The sequence below is a fragment of the Manis javanica genome, chromosome 14 (assembly GCF_040802235.1).
Source record: "Manis javanica isolate MJ-LG chromosome 14, MJ_LKY, whole genome shotgun sequence".
Taxonomy (NCBI): Eukaryota; Metazoa; Chordata; class Mammalia; order Pholidota; family Manidae; genus Manis; species Manis javanica.
This window is the reverse complement of record NC_133169.1, coordinates 14,463,715-14,483,170: the sequence shown is the minus strand read 5'-3', so window position 1 is coordinate 14,483,170 and position 19,456 is coordinate 14,463,715. Positions and strand designations below refer to the sequence as shown.

At 35.2% G+C, this 19,456-nt stretch overlaps 1 protein-coding gene across 5 annotated transcripts in view; it reads right to left on the bottom strand.

Annotated features, from left to right (window-relative positions):
• LOC108387119 (bifunctional glutamate/proline--tRNA ligase) overlaps nt 1-19,456 on the bottom strand; it is a 74,109-nt gene that overhangs the window by 13,842 nt on the left and 40,811 nt on the right. For all 5 annotated transcript variants that reach the window (XR_012124936.1, XM_073221395.1, XM_073221393.1 and 2 more), the window contains 11 exons: nt 18,752-18,959; nt 18,043-18,155; nt 14,184-14,301; nt 9,149-9,505; nt 6,150-6,383; nt 4,587-4,849; nt 2,907-2,958; nt 2,252-2,461; nt 1,822-1,894; nt 393-472; nt 64-165 (listed from right to left, as the gene is read on the bottom strand). Coding sequence is in view for 4 of the 5 variants with exons in the window: in XM_073221395.1 (XP_073077496.1) it covers nt 64-165; nt 393-472; nt 1,822-1,894; nt 2,252-2,461; nt 2,907-2,958; nt 4,587-4,849; nt 6,150-6,383; nt 9,149-9,505; nt 14,184-14,301; nt 18,043-18,155; nt 18,752-18,959 (1,810 nt within the window). In the remaining variant the exon portion in view is untranslated. The remainder of the gene's footprint in view (nt 1-63; nt 166-392; nt 473-1,821; nt 1,895-2,251; nt 2,462-2,906; nt 2,959-4,586; nt 4,850-6,149; nt 6,384-9,148; nt 9,506-14,183; nt 14,302-18,042; nt 18,156-18,751; nt 18,960-19,456) is intronic.

Here is a 19,456-nt window from a genome sequence, read left to right as displayed (position 1 = left end):
ACTGACAGGGGAGCATAGCCTAGACAAAGAGCATAATTACTAGGAGTACAACTTTTTATATACCTCTGCAGCTGCTTCCTCAAACGTAGCAAATGCACTGTGCCCTTCCTGCCAAAGGAATTCACGAGTACGAAGGAAAGGCTGAGGATGCTTGAACTCCCAACGCTGGAACAAGCAAGAATACAACTGGTCATTACAAAGAGCCTTTCTGTTTTTATTGACAACTTTATGTGCTAAGTTATCCAGAAGTTATCATTGTGATTCAAAATACTTCAAAAATGCTTCCATACTCCAATTCTCTCACTATAAAAATAAGGAAAAACAAAATGTTCTTTTTTATGAAAGTGCGTAAGAAGAATTATGAAATAACATATGAAGGGGTATGTACCTACCACCACATTGCACCACTGATTCAGCCTGATGGGCAGGTCTCTATGTGACTGCACCCATTTTGCATATGCAGGGTACATCACTGAAATGACACAGGAAAATACAGGCAGAATTAATCACTGAAGGCTTTATTTCTCTTTGAAAGATGGTTAAGAGTTAAATCGGCAACATAATAGGAATTAAAACGTTTTTGTGGAAATGTGTTGCCAATGTTTGTAATGGTAAGTGAATGGTGTTATTATGTATTTCATAAAATGAATTACTCAAGGAAGTAAATCTATCTAAACTTGGCCAAATTTTATGTTCCCTACAATGACATTTACGTTTAACATTTGTTTTTCAGCTGCTCTTAAAAACTCTAAGTGAAAATCTTATAGTAAATATGTATAAACCATGTTCTACATTAAGTTCTTTGCATTCATTATCCTGTTCAATTCTCACATTCAATGCACAAAGTAAAACACCATAACCTCAAGTATCAAAAATGTGGAAGCTGAGCTTAGAAAAGTTATATAACTTGCTGAATCCAGCACAGCTACCCTTTGCAACCAGAATTTAGGTTAACTCATCTAACACCATCTACCCACAGTATGAGAGCTCCTGCCATGAACTGCTCATTTGAGTGAGGGCGCCTGTCTTGTCATGGCCTACTCATGATTAACTATAATTAGTAAAAGAAACTGTACCAATCTGGCATGTGAAAAAAATGCTGGTGTCATCACTTCAATGATGCATCATTATATTACACAAGCGTATCACTAGAAGTAGCAAATAATGAGCAAACACTCTGTAACTCTAAAGACAGATAATCACTGTGAAAGACACTGACAAGCCCAAAGGCTCAAAATTCCCAAGTGGCAGTTCCATTTACTAAGTATAATTTCAGGAAAATCACTTAACCTTACAGAGACCACTTTTTACCTGCAGAATGGAGATAACAACACCTGCCTCTACTTTCCTCACTACACTGTTGTAAGAATAATACAAGATATAAATGAGATCACTCAGTAACCTATAAAACCCTATATGAATGTAAGTGTATTATTAAAAATGACTGAAAAATTTATAGGTAAATATGGCATAAAACATTAGTGTCTGCAATTTTATAATCAATACCAAGAATAAAAATTATTCCAGGAATAAAACTCCTTGGAATGGTCGGAAAAATTATTACCATGAAATAAAAAATGATGCAAGTATTTGAAAAGAAACCCACCTTTATCCCAATGATAAAGAGCTCTGCAATTGATATTGTATAGAGAATAAAATTCTATAAAACTTAAGTTTACATTCATCTTTACCAACATTCATTAAACCTTACATCATCAACAAGGATTATAAATATCACAAAATAAAAGTTGAGACTCAACTCTAGAGGCTTTCTCTAAAGTTTCAATGAGCTTTCTCCTACACTCCAAGGCCCATCCTCACCTGTTTCACTGGTAGGACGGACGGCAATAGGTTCTGCCAATTCTGTTTTGCCTGATCTTGTAACCCAAGCAACCTAGAAGATAAAATCATTTTTCATACATTTTTTTAACAGCATTTTGAGCAGCAGCACAAATGCAAACCTTCAATTTTTATCCTATCAGTTAAAGCAAGTTAAAATAATTGTTGCTGTTCACTGTGAGAAAAGATAAGATACTTACTGTCCCTACTTAGCAGAAAGTAAAAGCCAGTTAATTATTTAATGTAACAGACTAACTTGCCCTGGAGGTAGAAATGCAATTTTAATGGTTTTACATTTCTTGAAATTGGTTGTTATGACTTGCTTTTAAATTACTATCAAGTGTGAACTTGAAGTATACTTTTGAGTTTTTGAGAGAAAAACTGCAAAAATAAATAAAGCAAGCTAACTTACCTCAGGGGCAAAGTCAGCAACATGAGTCTTCTCTTTCTCTAATGCACCTTGAGACACAAACATGGGGAAATAGCAGTTTTCAACACCAAGTTTCTTGATCTCAGAATCAAAGAAGTCCTTGATGGATTCCCAAATGGAGTACGCCCAGGGACGGAGAATATAGCAGCCACTTACATCATAGTATTCAATCATTTCTGCCTTGGTGATAACCTTTTTAAAAGAAAGACATAGTCTTTACAGCCTAAATTGAACCAAAACTATAATAATAAGTTATATGATAACCAAGCTTCAAATACGGAGGCTTCCACAGTTGGTGCATCCTCTTAATGTGCCTGTAAAATGCCCTTTTCTGTAAACTGTACAAAAGACTTGAATTCCAACTTGTTTCTGCTGTTTAGTATCTTCATGACTTTGGGGATAATCCCTTTACCTCACCAAAAAAAAAAAAATAGTGATTGTCTCATAGGGCTACTTCTCGATTCATTACTTTATGTGAGCATGAGCATGCTTATAAAACTGTTACATATTAAATGACTTTTCTACGTATTACTAAAAGTATTCTATGTTAATTACTTTGTGTCTGGACTTTAGAATTTAAATATAAAGTCACCTTTGAGAAATTTAAAACATAAAAATCAGCTGAATGCATACTCACTTGAGAATACCAATCTGCAAGATTTTCTTCCTTTTTTGCCTCAAGACCCAACCTGCAGATAAGAAAAATAAAATAAAATAAAAGTCCCTTCATTCAGCAATTGCTTTTAGGTTGAATGGAAATAAACCTAAGTTCAAATGTATTAGTTTTTCTTCAGTATGAGTTATTTCTGTATTTGTATCTCTTCTATATTCATTCCTGCGATTGTTTTTAATCTAGAAAACAATTCAGTCATCTCTTAACAGGCAGTGAGACACTGTTCACAAAAACTAGGAAAGCCATGATTTTAATGCAGACATGTCTTTTACAAAGTTCTGTGTAATAAAGACAGAGCCTATTTCACATAGTATTCTCTCACTAAAAAATAAGAATAACCTTTTGTGAACCTCAATCCAGGTAAAATTAGTAAGAGCAGTGTCTCCCTGAAAGTAACATATAGAAAGTAATAAAAACATTGGCTGTACGTGTATACACATGTGTACATACAGGTGTGTGTGTGTGTGTGTGTGTATATATATATCCTTATGTATCTTGCAAGTTTTTTTTTAACTGAAGCTAATAAAAGTTACAGAGATAGATGCTTCCAAAATGAATTAGATCTGCAATTAAAAAAAAACTATTCCAGAGAATAATTATTTTCTTCAAAGCCCACAATTATTCAAGGCACTGTGATCTTATCATCCACACAGAAAAATCTACTCATTAGTTACACTTTATAAAAGGCACATTTAGAGTTTATAAAGGCGGCTTTATTGGCTTAAGATCCTACCATATTTACATTTATCTCAACAAAATGCCCGTATGAAACTTGACCCATTCATGACCAATCAGAGGGTAAAAGGCCAAAGATTCTGTTTTCTCTTCCACTATTCTATAAATATGATCACCCAGGCAATGGTCAAGAAAAATAACTGTTGTATTATCTTATTTAAGGAGACATTGTGTGTATGGTAAGAAATGAGAGGAAAAATCTGAAATTCAGCTACAGAAGTATAAACAAAGTATCTCAAAATAGTAGTTGCTAAAAACAGCATTTTTTTTTCTTATTAAGCCATTAAACAAGCCTAGCACAAAATTCACTTTAATTCTAAGGTGGGGATTACAGACAAGGAAATCACATTATTCATGAAGATGGATGATACTAAAAACACTGGCTATCCCACTGCTTTGTCTTTAAACAAGCTTTGTTTTATATCTACCATTTTAAAAGTTTTAATGAAGTTCTCATTTACTTCCACAAAAGATTTTCATTTGAAAAACCTGCTCAAGGTGCCAAACAGTGAGTACAGTTAGGCTACCAATTGTGTTAAAAGGGAGGAAAAAGACAACTTCATATATATTTTGTTTTACTTGGGTAATCAAATGAAAATCTCTGAATGATACAAAGGAAACTAATTTTGAATTACCAATTTATTATGGTGTCAGGAGAAACTGAGATGGGAAAGCAGGGGGCGCTCACTAAACATTTTATATTGAGATTCTCCAACCAAGCAAATGAATATGTAACATATTTAAATAAATAGAAAATTCACTAAAACTATTTGATGTTACAACCTTTAGCATTCTCCAACTTAACGTGACAAACTAACCAAAATTTGTTTTTTTCTAAACAAATAATTTAAGAGTTGAATTTATTCAAAATTTTGTTTCACTTCAAATGAAGTTTCCATGTTATGTTACCTGGTCTGTTTCTTAGGCCCTTGCCCTTCTCCTGCTCCACTTGAGGATGGCTCACTTCCTTGGTTTTTAACAGAGTCTTTCTTTGGGCCATCATTTGGTTTCTGCAGCTTACTCTGCTTTTCAGATTTGTTTTCTTTTTCTTTCTTTTTCTTATCTTTGTCCTCAGTCCCAATGGCAGAGACAGGCTTATACTCTACTCCTGCCAGAGACTTGTACTGTGCTTTCAGCTGAAGGAGGTCTTGTACAGCTGTATCTACTTGATCCTTTCGTTTGACAAAAGAGGAAACAGAGAAGGCAGTATTTAACTCAAATCACTATCTAAGTTCCAATGTCCAAAGTTTTGTAAGCAGATTTGAGCACACAATTAAAGGCAGAGGGGTATGGGTAGGAGTAGAGAATGTTAAATATACTGACTACTGAAAAGAAATAAAAGAATATGGCAAACAAGGACAAACAAGGAAAAGAGGGACTGAAAAATAGTACTACAGCAACACTGTCCACACAGTTGTCACAAGGCACATGTGACTATTTAAATTTAAATTAATTTACAGTAAATAAAATTTAAAATTCAGTTCCTTGGTCACAATAGCCACATTTCAAGTGCTCACTAGCCACATATGGCGGGTGACTACTGTTTGGGTAAAATGTTAAAGAATATGTCCATCATCAAAGAAGAGTCCTAGTAGAAAACCCTAGTATATAATATGGATTCCACTGCAATTTAAGTGCCATTAAATTACAGATGCTGAACATTTCATAATTATAAAGATAAGGTAATCAAGTCTATATTATGGATTAAACTTCAAAACTTTTGACAACTATTTTCCACTCATATGAATCTGTATGAAAATAAATCATACTCCTTTAAGATAATGCAATTAGCACAAACTATACTAGAGCTAAAAATAAAAATTCCATTTGAGATTGACAGAACTGGAGAATAAATAAAATGAAGAATGTGCATCAAGGGCCTACAATGAGCCAGGCACTGCTAGGGTCCAGGTCCTTATTCTCAAGTATCACAGACTAGAGAGAAACAGATAATTTAAGAAGCAATGAAAATAGTGTGTTTACGGGGAAGGCAATACAGCATGACTCTGTAGCCTCTTACTACACTGATAGACAGTGACTGCAATGGGGTGTTGGGGGGAACTTGATAACATGGGTGAATGTTGAAATCACAATGTTGCTCATGTGAAACCTTCATAAGATTGTATATCAATAACACCTTAATTAAAATAAATAAATATATATACTTATAAGCAGATATGAGCACACAATTAAAGACAGAGGGGTATGGGGTAGGAGTAGAGAATGTTAAATACACACACACACACACACTGTGCATGTTTAAGTATTACAACAGATAAAGGCAGTGTTGTATAAGAATATCCTGTCACCTCTAGTTGGGAGGATGGGGGGAAGGATGAATGAAGCTTCTCTAAAAGGCAAGATAAGAGAGTTAAAAACTGAAATACAAGAGTAGAAGTTAGCCAGATTTGATGAGGGAGAAAATAGCCCATAGGGCAAAAAACAAAAATGCAAATAAAATACCACACTAACCTTAGAGACTTTTTCAGCTTTAAGTTTTCGAACTACTTCTCCTTGAGAAGCTACTTTGTCAAAAAGTACTTTGGCTTCTGGTGTTTCTGGACCAGTAGGCTCAGAGCTTCTGGCTGGACTTGAATCTGAACCTTGAGATAATGGGGGCTGACCAGGAATGTACTCCTTCCCAGTTTTTTCTTTATACTGAGCTTTCAGAGACAGTAAACATTCTACAGCCTCATTTACTTTAGCCTGAGATAAGAGAGAAAAAAAAGATAAAGATTTAATACCTACTGAAATTTCTGAAACTTTCATTGATTAAAAGTCATTAATTATTACCAAAGTATTCCTGCAAATAACTGTCATGGAGAAACCCACGCACAAAGGAGTATTTAAATAATAGCCTAAAACAATAGACAAAAGCTAATGGAAAGTGAAAAGTATGAATATTATAATCTATATGCAACTCATAAAAATAAACATTAGCACATACATACAAAATACTACAACTTTCTATTTTATATATGTAAATAGACAAATAAATAATGGAACATTCAGGCAAACTCTCAGTGTCCAAGCCATGGGTCTGTAAATAGTGGAGTCAGAATTCACAAAATCAGAATAAAGATCAGTTCAATGGCTTTGTCTATACAAACCTTATTTTCTTTAGCCTACTATACAGACACTAAATACAGCACTGAAAAAACCCTCAGTTTGGGCACAACTAAACAGTACATAACTCTTTTAAAAATTTACAAAGAAATGAGAAGGTGTACTGAGATTTTAATTAGCCATTGATATGTATAAATCATCCTGTGATACTTCAACAAAATCATAATGAAAAAGAATGAAACATTCAGCCCCACTGAGACACTGTGACTCGAGCAGAGCAAAGCAAGCAAGGGACCCAAGCTGTGTACCTGACCTGAGCAGCAGGACTGTTTAACCCCAGACCAAGACACCACTGGAAAGCCAAGAGGACAAGCGGGAGTCAAAGCAATACAGGAAGCACTGGTACTTCAAAGAATCTGAGCAAATGAAATTTCCTTGTGCAGCTATTTTGTGATACAATGTTTTGCTGCCAGTTCAGAGTCTGGCACACCAGGCACAACTCATAGGGAGTAAAGGTAAGAAGAGAAATAGCACAAAGAGAACCTGTCTCTTGCTTATATTCTGTCTTTAGAATTAAAAGCATTTTCACAGCAGAACTTATGTGGCCCTAAGAAAAAGGACACAGTTAGTTAGTCAGACATACAAGAATAAAGGAAAAATTTCCATCAGCTAAAAGAAAGAAAATGGGAAAAAAGTCCTGCAACCATTTCTACAAAAAAGAGGCCTATTTGAAAAAGGTTCCATTTTACACTATAAGCAGGTATTGAGTAGTATGAAGTCAGATGGCATACGTTTCACAAAGGAAAATCCCTTGTTTGGCAAGATTACAATTTAAAATATTATAAAGGACACTCTACTGAGCAGGAAGAAAAGGAGAGGAGCCACAGAAGGTGGACTTGAAGGGAGAGCTGAAGGTGGACGTCCAGGGGTTTTTTTTTTCCATGTCCACTTTTTGCTTATACTCTGCACCTTTACACTTATAAGTTCTTACCCAGTACCACCAATCTGATCCTGAAGCAGAAAAATGTGGTGGGGAGAGCCTAATTGAAGCCTGTCATTATAAATCCCCAGCCAATCACCTTCCTAAATATGATGTAGTAAAAGAACTATTTCTGTATGCAATGGAATGGTAAGAGACTTAGAGAAATTATTAATGTTGGCAGGCACAGACATGCTTAATAAACTAGTAAAACCATAAGTATCTGGTGCTTATAAACCTGCTTATAAAATGCAATGCCCCACTACCATTATCTCTAATGGGAAGTAACTTGGAAATTAGTCAAAATTGGCTTCCCAGTTTTGTACATTTCAGAAGCTACTTTCACATTCAGTTTCTCATTGGTTACTGAAACCCAGCAAGTAAAAAAAGGAATATTGTTTCAATATTATTGGACATGACTACTGGGAGGATTAAGTGTAAAAATATCATAGTGTACATAGTACAGTGGCAAAAGTAGTCTAAATAAATTAAATAACACTTCCATTCCTAGTAACTGGGCCCATTCTCTAGAACAGAAGAGAGCATTATTTAGTACTGTTAGAATCTGGGGAAAAAACAAAGAGCAGTATTTTAAACAGATACGGTACACTGTAAACATTCAATAAATTAAACTAAAAGTGAAGTCAGATTTATTTCAGTATCACATTTATCGTAACCAAAAAGCACCTACTAAAAGTACCTGCTCAATTTACCAGAGAATTTAGATTTTTTAAAAATCTCCAGTCAAAATCTGGTATCACTTAAGGGTTCCCCCATGAGGAATGTGAAACAGTCACGCCTCCAAAACCCCTTGACAACCCTCTGTTTTATGAATACACCTTGAACCTTCAGGCCTCTACCTTTGCCGTCTTCGGCATCGGTCCCCAGCCTGCAGCATCAGCATCATACAGACGGACTTTTTACAATGACTTTCTCTGCACACCCTGGACTTAACTGAAGCAAAACCTTAGGAGGCAGGGTCCATCAACCTGTGTTTAAGCAAGCTCTCTACAATAAAGCTTAAGAACCATGGCTCTACACTGACGAGTAACTTCTCTCCACTTCATTCATCCATACAAGGCTTTTTCTATTTCAGGACTATTTTAAATACTCTTTTTGAACTGCTTCCTCCTTCCCTGCCACTTACAACCATAAACACTTCTGAGAGAACCGATACGTATCACAGGGGATTACAGTTAGTGTTTATGTTTTCTCTCCCACTGCCTCTTCTGCACTAGAAGACGAGATGCTTCTTAATATTTTCAGGGCCAGGCACATAGCAGGTGTCAGTAAATGTTGATTGTTATGTCAAAATAGTCAAGCAGTCTATAAACAGTACGTCTAAAAAGACGACAAGACCACCCTAAGTCATTTGTATTCACAAGCTTGCTTACAACATTGTCTGGACTCCTCCCAGCACACTGACCTTGGGCGCCTTTTCAGCTTTCAGTTTACGAACCACCTCCCCTTGTGCAGCAACTTCGTCATAGAGAGATTTACTTTCCTGAATATTCGCTGATGACTGAGAAGAAATATTCTGCACTACTGCAGCAGGAGGATTTCCAGGTTTATATTCCTGGCCTGTTTTCTCCTTATATTCAGCTTTCAAAGCCAAAAGCTGTTTGACAGCTGCATCTATATCTTCCTTTGCTGCTTTCTTGACTTTTAGCTCACGAACCACATCCCCTTGAGCAGCCACTCTGTTGTAAAGGGCCAGGGCATCCTCAGATGTAGCACAGGTGTTATTCAAAGAAGCTGGTCTTTCCTTAAATGGAGTAGATGTCTACAGAGGCAGAAAACCAAAAGTAAAATAATTAATTCATGTTAAACATTTTCTCATCAAGTTATATTAAACTGATTGTTCCATGTTTCAGGTTAAAAATAAAATTTAAAATTGTAATTCCTTTAAGTTAAAAAGGGATAATCTCCTTCCTAAAAATCTATCCTGAGAAATGACAAAAGCAAACAGAGGCAGAGGTACGTGGATATTCACTGGAGCATTGCTATCATTGTAAAAAACTAAAATAGCATCAATTTTTACCCTATTAGGGGACTAAAGAAATTATGACACATCCATCAGATCTGAGAAAAAATCACTGTTCCACCAGCTTAACTAGTTACCTAAGTTGCTTCTGTTTTTAAACTGTAAAAGTAATTGTAAATGTACTGAATCCATCAGATTGATAGGAAAATAACAGGAAATAAATATATGTAAAGCTTTTTCATATATTACAAAGGTTGAGAAAAAGTAAGTATCAGTAAATGTTAGGTAATACTATTAATAATCATTTTTTAACAGATGATGTATATCTAGATTGTTGACAAGGCAAGAGCTCCATGCAATACTGTGACACAATTTTACATCATTACTATTGAATAATTCCATTTGTGTAAAATTATGTAGCTACAGGCATATGATTATATACAAGTATAAGCAACAAACTTAGAGATGTGATCACTAAAACCATCTCTGGGTAGTGAATAGCTCAACTACTTTTATTCTTGATGGCATGCTTTCTTCTGCCTAGAATGCTTTCCTCCCTACAGAAATCCTTCCAGATTTTAAAATCCAGCTCACATCAAACCTTCCCCCATGACTTTTTAATGGTCTTCTAGTTAAATTTTCCAAGTAACCTTATCTATACTCATGGAGTCATGTGTATTAAACTCCAAAACATTTCACTTCTACTCCAGAACTCTGTCCTGATCCAATCCCAGCATTCTGAATGGTCTTTAGGACATTTTTACTTGGGTAGCCAAGAAGCACCTCAAGCTGTATCAAAGCTGCATTTTCCATGGAGGCTAGATTCTGAAGTCGGCAGGTAAATCAAAGCTGCGTATCATCAAAATAACTTCCCCCAAATTTCTCAAATCACTCAGAGTTTATTTTTTGGTGATGTTATAAATATGATGCCCACACAAACAAACATTAATATGCATTTATAAGTGCATGATGTTATATAGTAAGGTAAGAATACAATTAAGTGTGCCACTCTATCAAAAATATATACATTCTGCTCTGCTACAGTTTATTTTTGGTAATATGAACTGACTTTTTCATGGTCAGTAAACGGGAACAATATCAGTGAAAACCTGAAAAAAAAAATCATACCAAGTTCAATGTGATTTCTCCCACTGTACCAATGTTTTATGTCAAAGAAGCAAACAGGAAAAATCTTTCTCACAATTAAAGAGAAAGCATTACAAATACATGAGGGTCTTAAGGAAAAGCTAAAATCCTGCATTAGGTACCTTCCTTTAGTGCAGGTACTTTAACAACGTTGTTTTCCATGACATTAAGCCACCTGCTGAAGGTACACAGGTCCATGAAGTTTCAAAGACATTTACTTCTGCATTCTAAATAAATAAATAAATAAATGATGATGACTCAGCAGGGTACATTCTGCATCAGACTTTACTGGAGGCAAATATCCTCAAAGACCCACATAGCAAAGGACAGAGCATGCACCTTAAGGTTTGAGGCTGCAAATGATGGCTGACTGCAATGTGGGTACAAATGCAGTCAACTGTACCTCAGTTTAGGATCTATGTAGGTTTTAAGGCATATCCAAACTTTTTGACACTCCTCCCATTAAGAGGTAGGGTCTATGTCCCCTCGCCTTGAATCGAGGCAACTTATGACTACTTTGACCAACAGAGCATGCGAGAAATGTTGAGATTTCCAAGATTAAATCTTCAAAGGCAATGCTCTTCCACCTTGTCTACTGGACATGCACTTTGGAGCCTAGAGCTGTCATCTACCAAGTCTCACTACCCTAACACTACCATGCTGAAGAGGTCACTTGCAGCTCTTCCACTCAGTGTTTCATTGAGTTCCTAGCAACAGGCAGCAGCAACTGCCACCCATGGGAGTGAGCCATTCTGAATGTCCAGCCTAGCTGAGCCTTCAGTGACTGCTACCCAGCCACCATCTGACCAAAACCACACAAGATGCAAGGTTTTCAGTGGTTTGTCCCAACCCTATTCTTCCTGATACATCAGACCTGGTATTTTAAGTATGCCATTTTGTAGAACATAAATGTTTAGGAACACATAAACTTATACCATAACAACAGGATGTCTACAGTATATGCAAAAGGTGAGAGAGGCACAGGTGGAAACTGGGACCAGTGAAGGAACAGTAGCCAAATTTCCTGTCTCCCACTTATTCCATTATATATATCAGCAGGTTTCAAGGTATGAGCTAAAGACCCCAGAGGACTTCTTAGACCCTTTCAAAGAGATCTGCAGGGTCAAATCTATTTTCATAACACTACTACGACTGTAATTTGTCTTTTTTGTTCTCATCCTCTAATGATGTATGGTGCGATTTTTCCAAGGCTGCTAAGTCAGACATTAAAAGAATATGCAAAAATGCAAAATCACACCACTCTCCTAACTGTAAGTTTTATTTTGGAAGATACAATTGTTTTTCATAAAAATATTACTTATACAAACATGTAATTGGATTTATTATTTTTAAATGAATTAACAAATTCTTTTTAAACTTATTATTTAATTTTTAGTATGGTAAATACTGATAAATATTAATCCATATAAACAAAGGGGGTCCTCAATTATTTTTTAAGAGTGTAAGGGGTCCTGAGATCAGAAACTTTGAGAACTGCTGGTATATACATACACAAAATAGCATGGGGATACTGCACTATTTGAATTCTTTTTCCTTTTCCTTTAATTTTTTTTGGCTGAGATCACAGTTTTTGATTTACATTAATCAAAAGCTCAAGTCATGATCCTCCCACTATAAATAGTTCCAAACTCCTATCTCCTAATAAACTCGTGTACTCCCGACTTTCCTGGTTCAGGTTATTTAACATCTATTTACCTAAACAGTTAACCACAACAAAGTTAGAAGTTACTGTCTTAACCAAATTCTACTTCCTGGATTCATTTCTTACTTTGTATCCTCCAGGCTCTCATCCTCTGGCTTCCTGACCACTTACACTGCCTCCGAATCCTACACCCAGTCCAGTCCTCTCTCTGAAATGTCTTCTACACTGCGGCCCAGTCATCAGGGGGCACCCACCCACCAACATCTGTGATCGCAAACTACGTTTCATGATGCTCAGGGTGCCAGAGGCAGTTCACAGGGGTGCCATAGGGTGCACAGGGCGCTATAAACAGCAGAGGTAAACAGAGCAGTATGTGCAACATCTGTCAAACACTGCATGTACTACAAGCTCAAAGCAACTTAGAAGTTCAGCTTAGAGTTTTAATATTAGAGTTTTTGCTGAAGTTTTAACATTAGAATGAACTACATTCCTTTCAATTTGTCATGTATTTGCAAAGCTAGATTTTCCACAGCTGCCATGTTAAAAATCAAACACCACAGGAAAATCAATGTGGAACAAGAAATAAGCATGGTAGTGTCCAAGGTTCAAGAAAGAAATACAAGAGTAAATTTTTTCTTTCAATTTGTATTAAGACTTCCAGAATGAAACAGAAATAAGAATGAAATTAAAATATTTAACATTTGAGAACAAAATATTTTAAGAATAAAATTTAAGTTTCTTTTCTTTCAATGTATATGTATTTTTTAAATGGCTACTAAATTACTGGAATTAAATTTTAACTACTTCATAAGGAGAACCATTAGGAATTCTTAGCCTGGGGTGCTAAAAAAAAATTTACTAAGAAACTAATGGTGCTATGAACTGAGGAAGTTTGAGGACCTCTGGCCTACATAATAAAGTCCCCAATTCTCTACACATGTCACCACCTCACGTGTCATGAGGACAGAAACTATGTCTCCACCTGGAATGTTCCGCTGAACCCTGACTGCCAGGCAGATTCCTAGCTCATTTTTAAAGACAAAGATTACCTACAAGACAAGAAAGGAATTTTTAAACAGCAAGTAGAACAGCTTCCTATCATCCACAATATAGTTCCCGCCCATATTCTCTTTTCCAAACCTCAATGACTATCGAGATTTCTTCTCCCAGGGGCACTGGAGTATGATAGAAAAGTAAAGACAAGGAATCAGAAAACCAGGTCACTGTTCCCGACTCTGTCAGGGATAACTTTTGTCACATTGAGCAAGGCTTTTTCCTTTCAAGTATAAAGTAAGTAGCTAACTAAGAATAGATGGTCTTCAGGATGCTCCTCAGCTCTGTACAATGCTCCTGAGTGAAACAGGCTGTTAAAAGGAAAAGGATCCAGCGCAGCCTCCATAAGGAAAAAAAAACTTTTCTAAAAACATTCTTCTCATCTAGTCTTTCATCCTCAAATTTCACATAATAAAATTAAATTTAAAAAATCTTGTTTTGCAAAGTGTCTTGAAAACTTACATAAAAGGACAACCACAAAACCCCCAAAAGTAGGAATTATTGTCTTCTTCAGTTTCAGCAGTAAGAAAAACAACCATTTGTAGAGAAATAGAGTCTAAACCCTAGGACAGAAAGATCATTGATTAGAGACATATCCATAAAAGTCAGAATTACCTCATTTTTCGCTGTTTCTATCTTGGTCTTTTCCTTTGACCCAGACGTTGGCATTTCCTTTGTATGCCCATCAGGAATGTATATCAAAACACATGGGGCTTCTCTGCAACTATATGGGCTAAAAAGAAAATGCAGGGCCAAAAGTTAATTTGAACAAAATTATCTGAAAGCAATTAAAATTGAATTCCTAGATTAACGCAGTGATACTGTGTCGATGCTTTTCAAAGTATAAATAAACAGCCCTTTCTTTTATTCAAATCAGAGACTTTTCAGAGTAGTTTAAAAACAATACAGACACAATTTTACTGGGCTTTGCTTTATGGGCGCTTTGCAGATAGTTCGTTACAAACTGAAGGTTTGTAAGCACCCCTGCCTCTAGCTTGTCTGTTGGTGTAATTTTTCCAACAGCGTTTGCTCATTTTTTATCTCTGTATCACATTTTGGTAATTCTCGCAGTATTTCAAACTTATTTTTCATTATTATTATATTTGCTATGGTGATCTATTGATCACGGATTATGACCTGCTAAAATTTCAGTTGATGATTAGCAGTTTTTTTGCAATAAAATATTTTTTTAATTTAAGTAATACATTATTTTTTTGGTCATAATATTATTGCACACTTGACAGTCTACAGTATAGTTTAAACATAACTCTTGCATGCACTGACATATCAAAATTCATTGGACTCGCTGTATTGTGATACTTGCTTAATTGCAGCTGTCTGGAATCAAACCTGCAATATCTCCGAGTCATGCCTGAAAATACCTAAATAAAAATGGACAGCACTGATAATGAACTTCCAATTTATGAACTTTTATAGATGTTATCTACTAACCCCAGTACAAAAGTACATCCTCTCTGCCTGCCACCAGAAATGGCATTAGTGGATCCTAATGGTCTCGGTTACTGATGTAAAGGAAATGCATCTATCTACATTCCACCCTAATCTGCTTACAAACAGAAAAATTTCTGTAACATGTTTTGTAAGAATGTTGCAATTCTAAAGGGTACAGTAATTAGCAAAATATCTTGCCTGAAACTATTTATAAGCAAGGGGTTTCTTCAAATCATGTGGTAAATGCCACAAAATAAAATTAAAAAGAGAAAAAATTCAGTAACAGTAGGACCCTTTCCATCTTTTCAGTATTTTTTAATAGTTGTATTGGTATGTAATTCACACACGAAAATATTCATCCCTTAAAAGTATACAATTCAACAGTTACATAAAGGTAGGCAACCATCACCACTAGTTTTAGAAACTTTGTATCTCCTCAAAAAGCAACTCTGTACTCTTTATTTATCACTTCCCAATCCCTCATTTCTCTAGCCCATGACAATGACTAACCCACTTTGTTTCTATGGATCTATTTTGGACATTTCATATAATGGAATCATACAATATATGGTCTAGGGTGACTAGCTTCTTTCACTTTGCATATTTACAAGGTTCATACATGTTGTAGCAGTACTTCATTCTTTTTTATCACTGAACAACATTCCCTCATATGGATACATCATATCCATCCATCAGTTGATGGACACTTGGGTTGTTTGCATCTTTTGGTTATTATGAATAATGCTACTTTGAGCATTTGTGTACAAGTTTTTGTGTGAGCATATGTATATGTGTAAGAATGAAATTGCTGGGTCAAATGGTAACTCTATGTTTTACTTTTTGAAGAACTGCCATACTGTTTTCCAAAGCGACTGCATTGTTTCACAATCCTTTCAGCAATGTATACAGGTTCCAACTTCTCCACATCCTCAACACCTGATATTGTCTGTCATTTTATTACAGACATTCTAATGGGTATGAAGTGGTATCTCACTGTGATGCCACTAACTAATGATGCTGAGCATCTTTTCATGTGCTTATTGAGTATATCCGCTATGGAGAAATGTCTATTCAAATCCTTTGTCCATTTTCAACTGACCTGTCTTTTTACTACTGAATTTTAAGAACTCTTTATTTACTCTGGATTTAAGTCCTTTATCAGATATATGTGTAAACATTTTCTTCCATTCTGTGGGCTGTCTTTTCACTTCCTTGATGGTGTCCTTTGAAAGTGTAAAATTTTTAAACTTTGACACAGTTCAACTTACGTATATTTTCTTTGGTTGCCTGTGCTTTAGATGTTATACTTAAGGAAGCATTGCTAAGGTTACAAAAATTTATACTTATGCTTTCCTCTAGGAGTTTTAGTTTTAGCTCTGACATTTAGGTCTTTGATCCATATTTGAGTTGATTTCTGTACATGGTATGAGGTAGGGGTTCAGTTTCACTCTTTTACATGTGTTCATCCAATTGACCCAATACCATTTGTCATAATTCAATCCTTTAGAATAAATAGAGTACCTACTCTGCTCCCGGCATTACCATAGCTGGTCCTATCACCACCATCGCTGAACATTTAACAAGGGCTTAGTAAGTACCAGGCACTGTGCTACATAATTTACGTGCATGATCTGATTTTAAAGGCAATATGATACTATGATAAATAAGGAAAAAGTATCTGCCCCTAATGAATTCCACTGGTGGAAACAAAGTAAATATATAGACAGATGGATAGAAAGATAGATTCAACACTGCTAGGTAAGTATTCGAGAAAGGAAAGTGCTGCATGCTTTAGGGACACACAGTTTTGGGTGCCGGTCCAGATTAGAGATCTGGAGGAGGTAACATTTGAAAGGCTACCCAGATGAAGAAAGAGAAGCAGAGCCATTCCTGGAAAAGGCAAGAGGTTCAAAAGCACTTGATACCTTTGGTTAAGCCCCTAACAGTACATTATCCTGAAAAGAAGAGATCAGGGAATGGTAAATTACAACAGTTACGGCTCAGGTGAGTAGAGACACCATAACATGAAAAATTCTTAGATATCAAAACTAAGAAATTTACATTCTACTCTGAAACTAAGAAGGATTTTTAAACAGGAGGGAAGTGTGATAAAATTGTTACTTTGGATTTTTAGAAAATTTTAGGCCATATAAAAAATGGATTAGAAAAGGGCAAAACTATAGACACAGAGACTACTTTAGAAACTGTTTTGTAGTCAAGGACTAGAAGCTAAGGGCGTGAAACAAGGCAATGCAGTGACTGCACAGAGATGGACTAGACGACCAGTACAAACTAGAGATGAACTAGACTTCCAGTACAAACGACAGGGTTTACTGTCTGGAATGGGGAATGACGGAGAACACAGCAGAGATGGTATCTAGGATCTTGGAATTGTGAAGATTTTGAGTTTGAGAAACTTGAAAGATATCTCGTCAGAAATGTCTAAAAGGCATTAGATTCACAAGTCTAGAACTCAGGAGAGAGGTCTGATGACACAGATAAAGAAATGAAATGAAAAAACAGAGACAAAAAGAAAACTTAAAGGAACATGGACAAAAATTTTAGAGACTGAAAGTTCTCCTAATAATTCTATTACTTTATGGCTTAAAAAGAAAATGCAAACATTTTGCAGTTTTCCTCTAAATGTATCTCCTGCACTATTTATATTCTACACTATATCTAATAAAAGTGCATTATAAAGAAAAAAATAATAGTAATAATTTTCACTCAAAGATACAATGCATTCAAATTTTTTCTTTTCATTTTGGATTATATGAAGATGAATTATAAGATGGTGTAGTTTTACAAATGAATTATTTGCTAATATTATTCTTTTACAAAGTTATCACTTATCTCATAGTCTGAAATATTAAAGGTAGAAGAATAAATCAAACTGACTGGAGAACTGGGTTTAGTCAAGTACAGTATTTTAGTGGAAGTTCAATTTTTAACATAATGTTAAAATTGTTTATTAAAGGAACTTTAAGAATTTTCATTTAAACATTAAGTTACTTTTACATACCTAACAGGTTCATAAGGTTGGTCACATATGAAGAATCCTCTTCTCTGGAGTTGTATAATGTCACCTTTTTTCAAATCCTTAAGGCAGGGATCCCCCAGCATTAGGTCTTCATTCTGTAAAGATGACATAAGAACAAATACACTTTTTAAGAAATCAGAGAACAAGAACAAATCTAAAATGCACATGGTATATTCAGCAGCTGGAATATTTCATTTTAAACAGGTATGTTAAAGACTTTATTACTTAAGCACACACAGTAAAGCATTAAAAAAAATTACTTTTACTCTATTTTTACAACATTTATAAACTGACAGGCTTCAGGAAACTTTACTAACTTGACTGGCAACCCTGCAGACATAAGTAATTTTCCCACGAAAATTACTGTACTTGATCTAAGAGCAAGAAGCTCTTAGATCTAACTGAAAGGTACACTAGTATAGGACTTAAACACAAGGGCTCTGGAGCCAGGATGCCTGGGTTTGAATCCCAGCTCTACCACTGACTGTCTTTCCTTAGGTAAGTTACTTAACCTCAGTGCCTCAGTTTCTGTCATCTGTAAAATGGGAACATTGCTCTTTTACATTATTTGATTTTAACAAAGTTCTTCAAATCTTCTTTTATTTGAGGAATTTAAAACTAATTTTTAAGATACTAAATAAAAGTTTATATAATGCAGAAAGGTGAAATGTGGTTTCTTTTAGAAGGCTACCTTACTGTTCTTGTTGACATACTGCTTAAAGTCCTCATCTTTTCCTAGCACTGGCTTTGTGATCAAGTGCTCGTAAGTGACACAGATTGCTGGAATCGGGAGGGCACGTGCAGTCTCTGCAAGCCAAGTGATTTTAGTGGTTTTCTTGTAGTCTTTGTTCTCCAAATTCAATTTTGCATCAAGAGATACAATTTTTCCATCTGGATTCCTAGATACAAGATTGAAAAGTGTTTAAGGAAAATAAACCATAACTGCCATAGTGCATTGTTTTGTTCTATGTCTATAAAGAAAGGATAAGCAATTTTCTGTAGAAAAATTTCAATTCAAACATTTACTTGAGTTTCTAATATGTGACAGACATACACTGGTCAAGAAATGAATAAAACATAATCTATGGTATCAAGATAGTAATAATTCACTATCTGATGAAGAACATGAACATATTTAGAGATTTTAAAGTCACCTGCATTAAGCATGTAAAAATTTAAAATACCGTATTTTGAAAATTTAACAATTACTTGAAACCATACGTAATGACAATTAAGACTTCAGAAGTTAGAGAAATTAATCTTAGCATACAATGTTCCATTTATGTAATCTTAAGAGCAAATCAGTATGTGTAATATACTATATATAATAACCAAAAGTTCACATTCATCACAACATAATTTTAAAGTAGATTTTAGGATAGAGAATGTTTTATAC